The sequence below is a fragment of the Sinocyclocheilus anshuiensis genome, unplaced genomic scaffold, assembly GCF_001515605.1.
Source record: "Sinocyclocheilus anshuiensis isolate Anshui unplaced genomic scaffold, SAMN03320099.WGS_v1.1 scaffold804, whole genome shotgun sequence".
Lineage (NCBI taxonomy): Eukaryota > Metazoa > Chordata > Actinopteri > Cypriniformes > Cyprinidae > Sinocyclocheilus > Sinocyclocheilus anshuiensis.
The window spans coordinates 630,333-640,523 of NW_015557098.1; the positions used below are offsets into that span (position 1 = coordinate 630,333).

At 35.1% G+C, this 10,191-nt stretch overlaps 1 protein-coding gene across 1 annotated transcript in view; it reads right to left on the minus strand.

The window, feature by feature from the left end:
- Positions 1-614: 614 nt before the first annotated feature.
- The window catches only part of LOC107677457 (valine--tRNA ligase, mitochondrial), a 23,641-nt gene continuing 14,064 nt past the window's right edge, over positions 615-10,191 (minus strand). The window contains exons 16-27 of the mRNA XM_016472366.1: positions 9,028-9,098; positions 8,780-8,905; positions 8,457-8,561; positions 6,764-6,832; positions 6,601-6,679; positions 6,370-6,497; positions 4,353-4,505; positions 4,036-4,272; positions 3,828-3,939; positions 2,126-2,316; positions 1,887-2,036; positions 615-879 (exon numbers count right to left, since the gene is read on the minus strand). Of these exons, the coding sequence (XP_016327852.1) occupies positions 802-879; positions 1,887-2,036; positions 2,126-2,316; positions 3,828-3,939; positions 4,036-4,272; positions 4,353-4,505; positions 6,370-6,497; positions 6,601-6,679; positions 6,764-6,832; positions 8,457-8,561; positions 8,780-8,905; positions 9,028-9,098 (1,499 nt within the window). The 3' untranslated portion in view covers positions 615-801. The remainder of the gene's footprint in view (positions 880-1,886; positions 2,037-2,125; positions 2,317-3,827; positions 3,940-4,035; positions 4,273-4,352; positions 4,506-6,369; positions 6,498-6,600; positions 6,680-6,763; positions 6,833-8,456; positions 8,562-8,779; positions 8,906-9,027; positions 9,099-10,191) is intronic.

Consider the following 10,191-nt stretch of genomic DNA (forward strand, 5'->3'; position numbering starts at 1 on the left):
GCCGGTTCCTGCACCGTTCATTCCGACCTACGAACGTTGTTACATTCATATTCAGAAATTCTTTTAACCCAAAAAGCAAATTATGCTCTCTTTGAACTGGTTTTCTTTAAAATACAAATCTTTGTAATCCCAGGCTATCTGTAATCAGAAGCACATTTAATTATTCCGGCTGCTGTGAGAAAAGGCTACAAACGATCCGCCACCTGCAGGATCCTCACATGTGATAGCCTAGTAGCCGGGACAACTTCTTTATGTTTACAGACATGACGTAATGACGCAGTGCCATGCTCGAATTTCCCGCGAAAACCTACCTGTACCACTCAAATTAGAAAACATTATTATAAGCTAACCGTTGTGAATCGGGCTAAAGCAAGGCGATAGTTTCGAACACTGGCTGGTTATGTACTTGCTCAAATATTGATTTCGGATCATTTTTAACCAAAAAAAAGTTACGGTCTGTAGCTTTAAGTGTTCATTTTACCTAACAGCTGTGGTTTTTAAAATGAATTCTAAACAGCCTCTTTTGAAAATGTTTATATTTATTTTCTAGAACTTTATATGATGCAAACAAGGAACACTAAAGGAAATGAAGAAAGAAAATAATTCACCAAATGCGTAATTTATTTTACATCTATATTACATTCAAACCAACTTCATAAATATACACTAGCTTTTTCTTCTTCGATAAAGCAGTGTCTCATTGTCTGTTTCAAGGTATCCTTATCAGATTTACACAAAGAAAACAAAGTATTCTTTTCCACTGGTTATTGGTTGGATTTAATATTTGGATCAGTGTGTCCATTAGACTTCTTTCCTTGTATCTTCCAAAGCCAAGAGTTGGTCCTCGATGTTCTTCAGTTCCTGCGCCATAGCTGCAATCTGTTATTTCAGAACACAATAAATGCATGAAAGCTCCTTCAGCTGCTGAAATATATTACTCTATTGACAAGGATGAAGCTTTCTCACGGGATATACAGAATGAATAATATGCAGTGCATGCATAAACATTTCAATCCACATAAATACATGTGGTTAATCTCCAGTTGAACTTTAATAACACAAAATAAATGAGGTTTTCTATTGAAAATGGAATTACAACAGTGTATGAAAACATTGTGCAATGAGGCATGCCAGTACGCTTCATGCATTTTGAGTAACATGGAAATCTGCGAGACTAGCTAGTATGTAAATCTGGTTTTCACATTTCTTTCTCATGGATAGGAGGGTGAATCTCACAAAGAAATGTCCAGGTTATATTTCACATCACAATTAAAAAAATAAAAAATACAAATGAAGCCTATTTTTAGACTAAATAAATTACTGTTATCACGACAATTAAACACACATTTCTTCAAAATTGTCATTGGTGCAATGCAATATATATTCAGTTTCATTAGTGTAATACAGTGGGAGAATTCATCATCCAGACACGAGACATGTTTTTAATTAAATAATCTGTATGAACTGCATTTCTCAAGTTACTACCCAGCACTATATATATATATATATATATATATATATATATACACACACAGCTTTAGTGACAAGAAACTACTTTCAACACGAGACATGTTTTTAATTAAATAATCTGTATGAACTGCATTTCTCAAGTTACTACCCAGCACTATATATATATATATATATATATATATATATATAAATATAAATGACTTTTTTAAATTATTATTATTTTTTGCATCACAATTTGGGGGAGGAAATCATCACAATGCAAAAAAATAAAAATAGGCTAAAAAAATAATAATAAAATAGGCTTAATTTTCTTCATGCTAAATATATTTTCCAATCAAATATTATTTCATTTTGTGTGAAATATGATAGGTGCAATTTTTAGTGAAGTGCATCTGCCCATTCTCCTCTGTACCCACCTTATTCTCTGTGTCTTTTCTGACTTTATCAGGTACTTTTTCTGTATAGTTGGGCTTCTGGGTGCAAGCGAGGGCTTGCTTGAGTTTGGAGGCCAGCTTTTCTCTGCGCTGAGAGAGGAGAGCTCTCTGTTTGTCAGCATTAATACCATTCTGAAGGTTGACAGAGAGAGAAAGAGTCATCAGCAGTCTATATATAGACACATCGTTACTGTAGAAAGGAAAATCTTACTCTGCATTACCTGAACGCTGAGATGTAAGCAGAGGGAGTGATCCACCACCCCTACAGCACTGGCCGTAGGTGGAGGAGGAGAGTCGGTGAATCCTCCCTCTGGACAGTGTAGATGAAGCGCTGAGATCCGGCCCAGCGTGCAGATAGCTGATCTGAAGTGCAGAAGAGTCTCAGCCTGATCCGGTGCACACACCGCCCACACTAAAACACACAACTATTACATGTCACATGATGAAAGATTTCATCTATGCTACTATAATAACTGCACCAGAAGAAATGACTGGTTGCCAGGGTCTTCTGTGTGGTTGCCAAGGTGTTCTGTGCAGTTGCTAGGGCTAGGTGGTTTCTTACATTGCCAAGTCTCTAAAAAGTTTACTCAGAAATTGTTAGTAAATTTCACATTGATTGAAATTTCACATTTAATTACAAAGGAAATGGCAAGTAGCACTTTGAGTTTAAATTTAAGTGTAAAGACCGAAGTAGTATTTGTTCAAAGAAAAAAAAAACATTACAATATTACACTACAAAGGTAATTAAACTACACCTTAGTAAAGAAATTTTTGTTTACAACTTTGAAAAATCTATTTTTACAGTAACGATATGACTCAAGACGGTAGTCCTTTCAACTCGTCTATGGGCTTTATTTTCACATTTTACTGTCTGGCAGGCAAAAACTTGCCTGATTGCTTAGAAAATAACTGCAAACCCCTCAACAAGCTGCACAATTTGAAGCATCATTCATGTCTGTTGCACAAATGTTGCGAATAATCCAATCAGTGTTAAAACTATAAAAACTGGTTTGAAATAAACTAAAATATAAATATTAAATGAAAACTTAAACGAAAATTAGAAACGTTGCCTTTGGAAAAAAAAAAAAAAAAGTTAAGTAATAAGTAATAAAGTTTTAAGTTAACATTTTAAGTTGCGTAATAAAATAGCTAAAACTAACACTGAAAAAAAAAATTAGCTAAACAGAAATATAAAATATATATATATATATAAATGACGAAAGCACATAAAATTACTAAAACTTCAACTAAAATGTAACCTGAAAACAGTGTTCTTTTTTTATCATTGAGGTACTATTATTTACAGTTTTTATTAATAGTTCAAATTAGTTTTCATTTTTATATTTTCCATTTTCATTTTCGGTAATGTTTTCATAATTTGGTTGTATGTTGTCATTTTTATTAGCCTTTTTATTCGCATTTTTAATGTCTATATAGTTTTTTTTATTAATTTAATGTAATTAAATAAATTTTTATTAGTTAAATAAATGTTATTATTAATTATAATTTTTAATAATTAAATTCGTTTTTATTAATTTAATGTTTTCATTTTTGTTATTTTAGTACATCATGTTAAACTAAATTAAAACAAGAAATATTTCCTTTGGAAAACTGAAATAAAGTTGTTGTTTTTTTTTTAAACATTTGTTTTATTTTATTATTTAGTAACAAAAACTTAAACAATTTAAAAAACACAAAAAGTTTGTTTTACATTTTAGTTAACAACCCTGACTGAAAATATATAAATATAAAAGTGAATTCAAAATATTAATAAATACTATAATAGTACATAAATAATATTTAAACATCGCAACACTAAACACTGCAAAGTATGAGCTATTGTAGTAGTGATACTTGCCTTAGCAAACACAGCTAATAACCAAACATTAGCACTAAGTCAACAAAAACTTGAGGTTCTCTCACAGTCAGGTCTTTCCTTCGTCAGCTGGCACTGGGCCCTCAGTAACCTCGCCACTCTGACCACTTCCTCTACCAAAGAGAAGTCGGCCTCCTCCTTAGGAAAACACCAGTGCTCCTGAAGTGAAGGAGGAGATTGAAAAGAGTTGTTTTTTGACTAAAAGAGAGCTGCATGTTATCAGGTGGCGTCTGTGAGTGCTGGTTTGTTTCTGACCAGCTGAGAGGTCTTTGGGTAGGGCTGCACACACAGGCTGCGGGACGTCCCGTCAGAGTCAGTGTAAGGCAGGAGTCTCTGCCACAGCTCCTCTGTGAGGAACGGCATGAAGGGCGAGAGGAGAGCGAGAGAGATGGAAACGCTGTGATACAACACAGACGCGGCCACCTGCCTTTCTCGAGCTCTCTGTTCCTCACTACAACAGCCTTCACCTTTCAACACCGGCTTGATGCTTTCCTGAAGAAGAGGAACAGAAGACGACAGTTCATCAGTCAGTGACTGGAAGATCCACCAGTATCATGACAGATCATACTCACCAGGTAGACGTCACACAGACTGTGGAGCCAGAAAGAGTGCAGTGCAGACGTGACCGTGTGGAGCTCGTAGCTCTCGAAACCCCTCTCACACTGCTGAACCGTGCTGTGCAGACGCGAACAGATCCACCTGTCCATGCTGGATAGAGGATAGGTCTAAGAGACCAAGTGAGAAAAACATTAAATAAACTGCATGCAAGATTTTTTTTTTTAAATCTTGAAATATCAGTTTCAAAATCATTCTGATGGTACACAGACTTATAATAATGCAAATGGCTCCAAGCAGGGTTGCCAAGTCCACAGTTTTCTGGTCTATTTTTAAACTTCTCGTAGGTTGACATTTTCCATACAGGTTTAAGGTATGATATAGTGCATAAATAGGGTGGCCATATGTGCCATTTATATGGGACAAGTCCTGGCCGTGATTTTTATATAGCCTAAAACGTTCAAAGTAGTTGACTTATAACATGCGGGTATTGTACATAATCGACCAATCGTGGCGCGTCACACGTGAGAAGGTGAGAGCGATCAAACCGATGCAAATACGCGCACGTGTTTGTCCGTTCGTTCGACTTGAAGCTGCACACTGATCATTGTATGACACCAAAGTACCGCGAGAGCAATTTGAAAGCATAAGGAGCCATCTGCTCTGCTCTCTATAGCTCTTGTGAAATAATGTCAAACAACGATCGATCTGCACAGTGCTAACAGCCAAAACCTGGATATTTTAGGCAATATAGAATTCCTGGCAAGGGTGCGTCCCGTACAAATGGCCCGTATTGCTCACCCTATGCATAAATTATATCTGACTGTAATTCTTGCATTGAAACATTTTACCCATTTTATGTTCTTCTAGTGATAAAACTCTGCTAGACAGAGTAAGAAGATTTTTGTGAAGAGGCTACTGGTAGGGTGCCTTTCCTACTATACAGTGATTTTTCAAGTTGAAAGTGCATATAACGCATAACAGAGACAGTGAACTATGTAATTTATGTATGAGTGAGAGGCATATTTTGATATTTGGACTAGTTTTCTTACACAGATCTGGCAACCCAGGTTCTTAAAATCAGTATTAGTTGGCCTTATGAGTTGTTCAATGCTTATATTTAGAGAGCAATGTGACTAATAGCTATTCTAGAGTTTTAGTCTAAACATTTGATCACATCTGACTGACAATTTTCTGACTGAATTTAATGTTTTTTAAAGTCTCTTAAGCTCACCAAGTCTGCATTTATTTGATCAAAAATACAGTAAAAACAGTAATACTGTAAAATATTATTACAATTTAAAAAAAATATTCCATTTGAATATACTGTAAAATGTAATTTATGTCTGTGATGCAAAGCTGAATTTCCAGCATCATTAATCCAGTCTTCAGTGTCACATGATCCTTCAGAAATCATTCTGATACGATTATTTGCTGCTCAAAAAAAAAAAAAAAAAAAAACGATTACTGATTATAATTATCATCAATGTTGTGCTTTCATATTTTTGTAAAAACCATGATACAATTTTTTAGGATTTTTTGATGAATAGAAAGTTCAAAAGAACAGCATTTATTTGAAATATAAATATTTTGTAACACCATAAACCTTCCTCAAAATTCCCTCAAAAATATTTGAAGCAGGCGTCCAGTAGATTCTGTAACTGACACAAGCACACTGTGAAACTAAGGGAGCAAACACAGTTATCAACTGATGGGAACAATCTCAGTGAAGAACTGAGACTTCACCCTTCAAACTGATTTTCTGCCATTTGCTCCTACAAGTCATTTGCACTGGCACTCTCCTCCTCTCCGGCACTCTCCGTCCCAAAGGGGACGAGCGAATGTGAAACAGCAGAAGTGCCAATGCAAGACAAAATACAGCACATGATAAAGTGTGTACTTCATTTAAACCCAGATGCAGATCATTAAATCATGTCGGCATCATGCAGATCAGCTCTCGTACTGTATCACCCAGCGAGCAGCATTCGTCTGGGTTGCTTTATTGATTTAATGAAGATATATTGGTTGCCGTACCTCTGCTAATGATGTCGGTAAACTTGCATCATGCAGCGTGGCGAGGGTGAAGCGCACGGTCTGCCACATCTTATTACAGAAATGTCTGCAGCTCAGCACATGAGACACAGACAGGCTGACGTCCTCTCCTGAGACGGGGTTCGAACAAAACGTCAGCAGAGGGAGTGAGGAACTCTGGGTACATCTGATCGTAAGGTTTGATTACAGGACTCTCTAATGAGGGCGACTTACCCTGGGCTTTATAAGAGCAGAGCGCAAACCTCAAAGCATCTGTCCCGCACTCTGGAATCCCTTTGGGGAAATCTTTCTTCTGCAGAGAGGACACAGGAATTGAGGTGAACTCGCTCAATTGGAAACGACTGGATCACTTGAATGAAGCGAACCTCGTACTGACCTGTGCTTCCATGGCAACAATGCTTTCCCTCGGATCCAAGTTTCCTTCTCTGACTTTCTCTTGAAGTCTCTACAGAGATTAAACCGGAATGTGACTGACGAGAAGATGAAGTCTTCATGACAAAGTGGTGATTAGAAGATTAGCCGTTTCATATATTAAGATTTCACCATGGATGGCTGTGCTTTCAGAATGAGTGAGTCAGTTCTGCCCTGAGTCCTGGATAAAGACATCTAACTGATAGATGTTCATTGGCTTGTTATATTCATTAAGAAGTCTGAATTATTTCTTTAATTCATTTAGTGTTCGTAGGAATTAAAAAGGGAATGGAGTAAAAAAAAATTAACAGGTATAGAAAGGACAAAGTTTTCAATCTTCTACTGCTAAGTCTAATGGTAGTCTAATGGTATGAAACTACAGAAGTGTATAAAACAATTTTTTTCCCCCAAATATATTCCAGTGTTATTTTAATATTATTTATATACTTGTGTAGTATTTATTAATATTTTGAATTGGATTTTATTTTTATAATATCAGTTTCTATTTTAATTTTATTTCATTTAGTTTTTGTAATGTTATTGTTATTTTGTAATTATTATTAATTTGTTCATATTTCTATTGAGCATTTAATTTAATTACATTTTTATTTTTAGTCATTTTAGTACTTCACTTTAAACTTATTTTATTTTAGTTAGTTGCCAAGGCAACACTTCTAATTTTTTTTTTTTTAAAGTTTAAGTCCAAGTTCAAGTTTTTCTTTGAATATTTATATTTTATTTTAATTTCAGCTTTATTTTAATTAACAAAAACGTTTTTTTTTCAATTGTTTTTGGTCACACAGAATCTGTAGCCAATTATTCATAAAAATTAGCTATAAAAAGATTTTTCTGTTAAAATGGGAGTTTTGAGGTTTTGAGTCCATGTGTAATAGTTTGCGATGTACTGATATTAAATTCTGGCCAATATGTCAAGTCAATGATTATTTTCATGGCCCATAAACAATAAAGGGCTGATATCAAAACTCTATACTATTTTTTTCTAAATTAAAAAACAACAACAACTACTTTTGTTGTACTAAACACTAAAATAATTTGTTTAAATGCTACAAGTGAAATTAAGAATCACAACTTTATATACAATATGAAAATCTATATTCTGAGATTTGCATGTATATTAAATAATTTAAAGATTGCATTTACCATTATTATTAAATAAGTATTTTTCAAGATTAACTTTAAGTGAGTGTTAGATGACAGCAAAGGTAATATGAATGTAAAAATAGTGTGCACAGTTAAATATCCAATATCAACAATTACTGCTAAATTAAAACTATCGCTATTATTGGTCCATATGTTTTGGGCTTCCCCACTATTAGCTTTGAAACATGGACCAAATATATTGATGACTCATCGCCTACACAGATTTTTGTCCAATCAAATGCTCTCTAGAATGAGAAAGCCCCTCCCACTAATACCACCTGCAATTGACTAGCAATATCAAGTAGTGAATTACGGTCAATGCTGTGGCGTAAACTAAAGGCTGCTGGCTATTAAAAATGAAGACAAGCTCTTTGATTGGCCCCACCCCGACGTCTAGTCTAAATAGTAAAAATACGTCAAAACAACATCATGGTATCTTCATGTTTTGTACTCGGTTGGAACAGGTCTGAATGCTGAGAGTTCGTATGTGTCTGTACCTCCGAAGAAACCCCTGAGATGACATCAAGAGGGTCAATGACGTTTCCTAAAGATTTACTCATCTTCCGCCCATATTTATCTCTCACCAGAGAGTGAAAGAGCACCTGTTTGACAGTGACGGAGCAGAGAGAGAAAGAGCAATAAGAGTCAGAGCTGCACCAAACAGAGACAATTTGATGGCAAAACAGATGGTAACATTTCTCAGTGACAGTTTGGATACTTTTGGTATATGACACACATCGCAATAAAAATGTTCAGTTCCTGCCAACCTTACGATATGGCATTTAGAGTTATGAGCTCAGCAATAAGCCATCGACCCAACCTGTTTAAAGGGCAGCTGGCCGGTCAACTCTCTGCCCAGCATCACCATCCTGGCCACCCAGAAGAAGATGAGGTCACTTCCTGTTTCCAGAATGGAATTGGGGTAGAACTGTTTCAAGTCTTCTGTCTGAGGATAGAGAGTCAGATCTTCAGCATGTTGATACACAGACTTTCTTTATTGATTTTTTGTCTGGTCACTTTCGTGAGTTTATGAAGTTGAAAGAAAAATGGACTTTAAAAATGAAGAACCTGCTGAGGCCAGCCGAGCATTGCGAACGGGAAGAGACCAGAAGAGAACCAAGTATCAAGCACATCTGGGTCTGAAACAAACATTTAAAAAAGACAGAATTCAGTGCTACAGTAACGCAGTGAACAGCCTGCATTATTGAACTACATCACTTGCTAAAAATAGTTTTTCTTCTGATTATTATTAATAATAAATAGTTACCAAGGGCTAAGTCAAGTCAAAATGACCAAAAAAAGTGCCATAGAAGTATCATAAGAGCAGCCCAAATTATTATATTTCAAGTCTTCTTCCTTATTAAACAGAGAATTCTTAAATGTAAGACTTTGGTACGTAGTAGGTTGTAATATATATTTGGATTGTTGCACTATTTTATTGTATGTTGATCTATGTGATATGTGTTTACGGGAGTCTAATGCTGATTACTGGCTGTGTCATTTGAAGTCCAAGACAAATTTCCCTAAAACGTGACAAAGTAAATTCTATTCTATCCATTCTGAAAACATATAACAGCTTTGTGTGAAGAACCAACCAACGTTTAAGTTATTAATTGAACACTCAAATCTCATTCATGTGGTTTGAATAAGGGCATGTTTATTTGTAGAGTCACTATTAGCTGCACACAAAGCTGTCAAAGGTCTATATAAAGCATGAGTCATATGGACAACTTTGATGGTACTTTAATGGTAATTTTGGTGATATGGTGACTTTGCAGCTTGACAGTGACTGCTGGTCAACATTCACCTACATTTTATGTAAAAGATCATGTACATTCTGCTAAATCTTTTGTGCTCTATGGAAGATAAAAAAAAAATCATACAGGTTTCAATAAGAACCCATAAATGAGTAACATAACACATTATGATTCCTGTACTACACATCATAGATAATTAATTTCTTTCTTTGAAAGAAATACATTGTAATATACACTACTGTTCAAAAGTTTGTGGTCAGTACAATTTTTTTGTGGAATGAAATTAATTTTAATCAGCAAGGATGCATTAAATTAAAGGGGTCATATGATGCTTTTTTAAAGATCATTATTTTGTGTATTTGGTGTAACAGACTTAAACTAATAACAAAACAGTAGCTGATTCAAAAGTCAGAATTACCTCCTCTCCTAGGTTCATGAAACGGTCGTCCATAAAATGCATTGCTGTTCTGTTGTG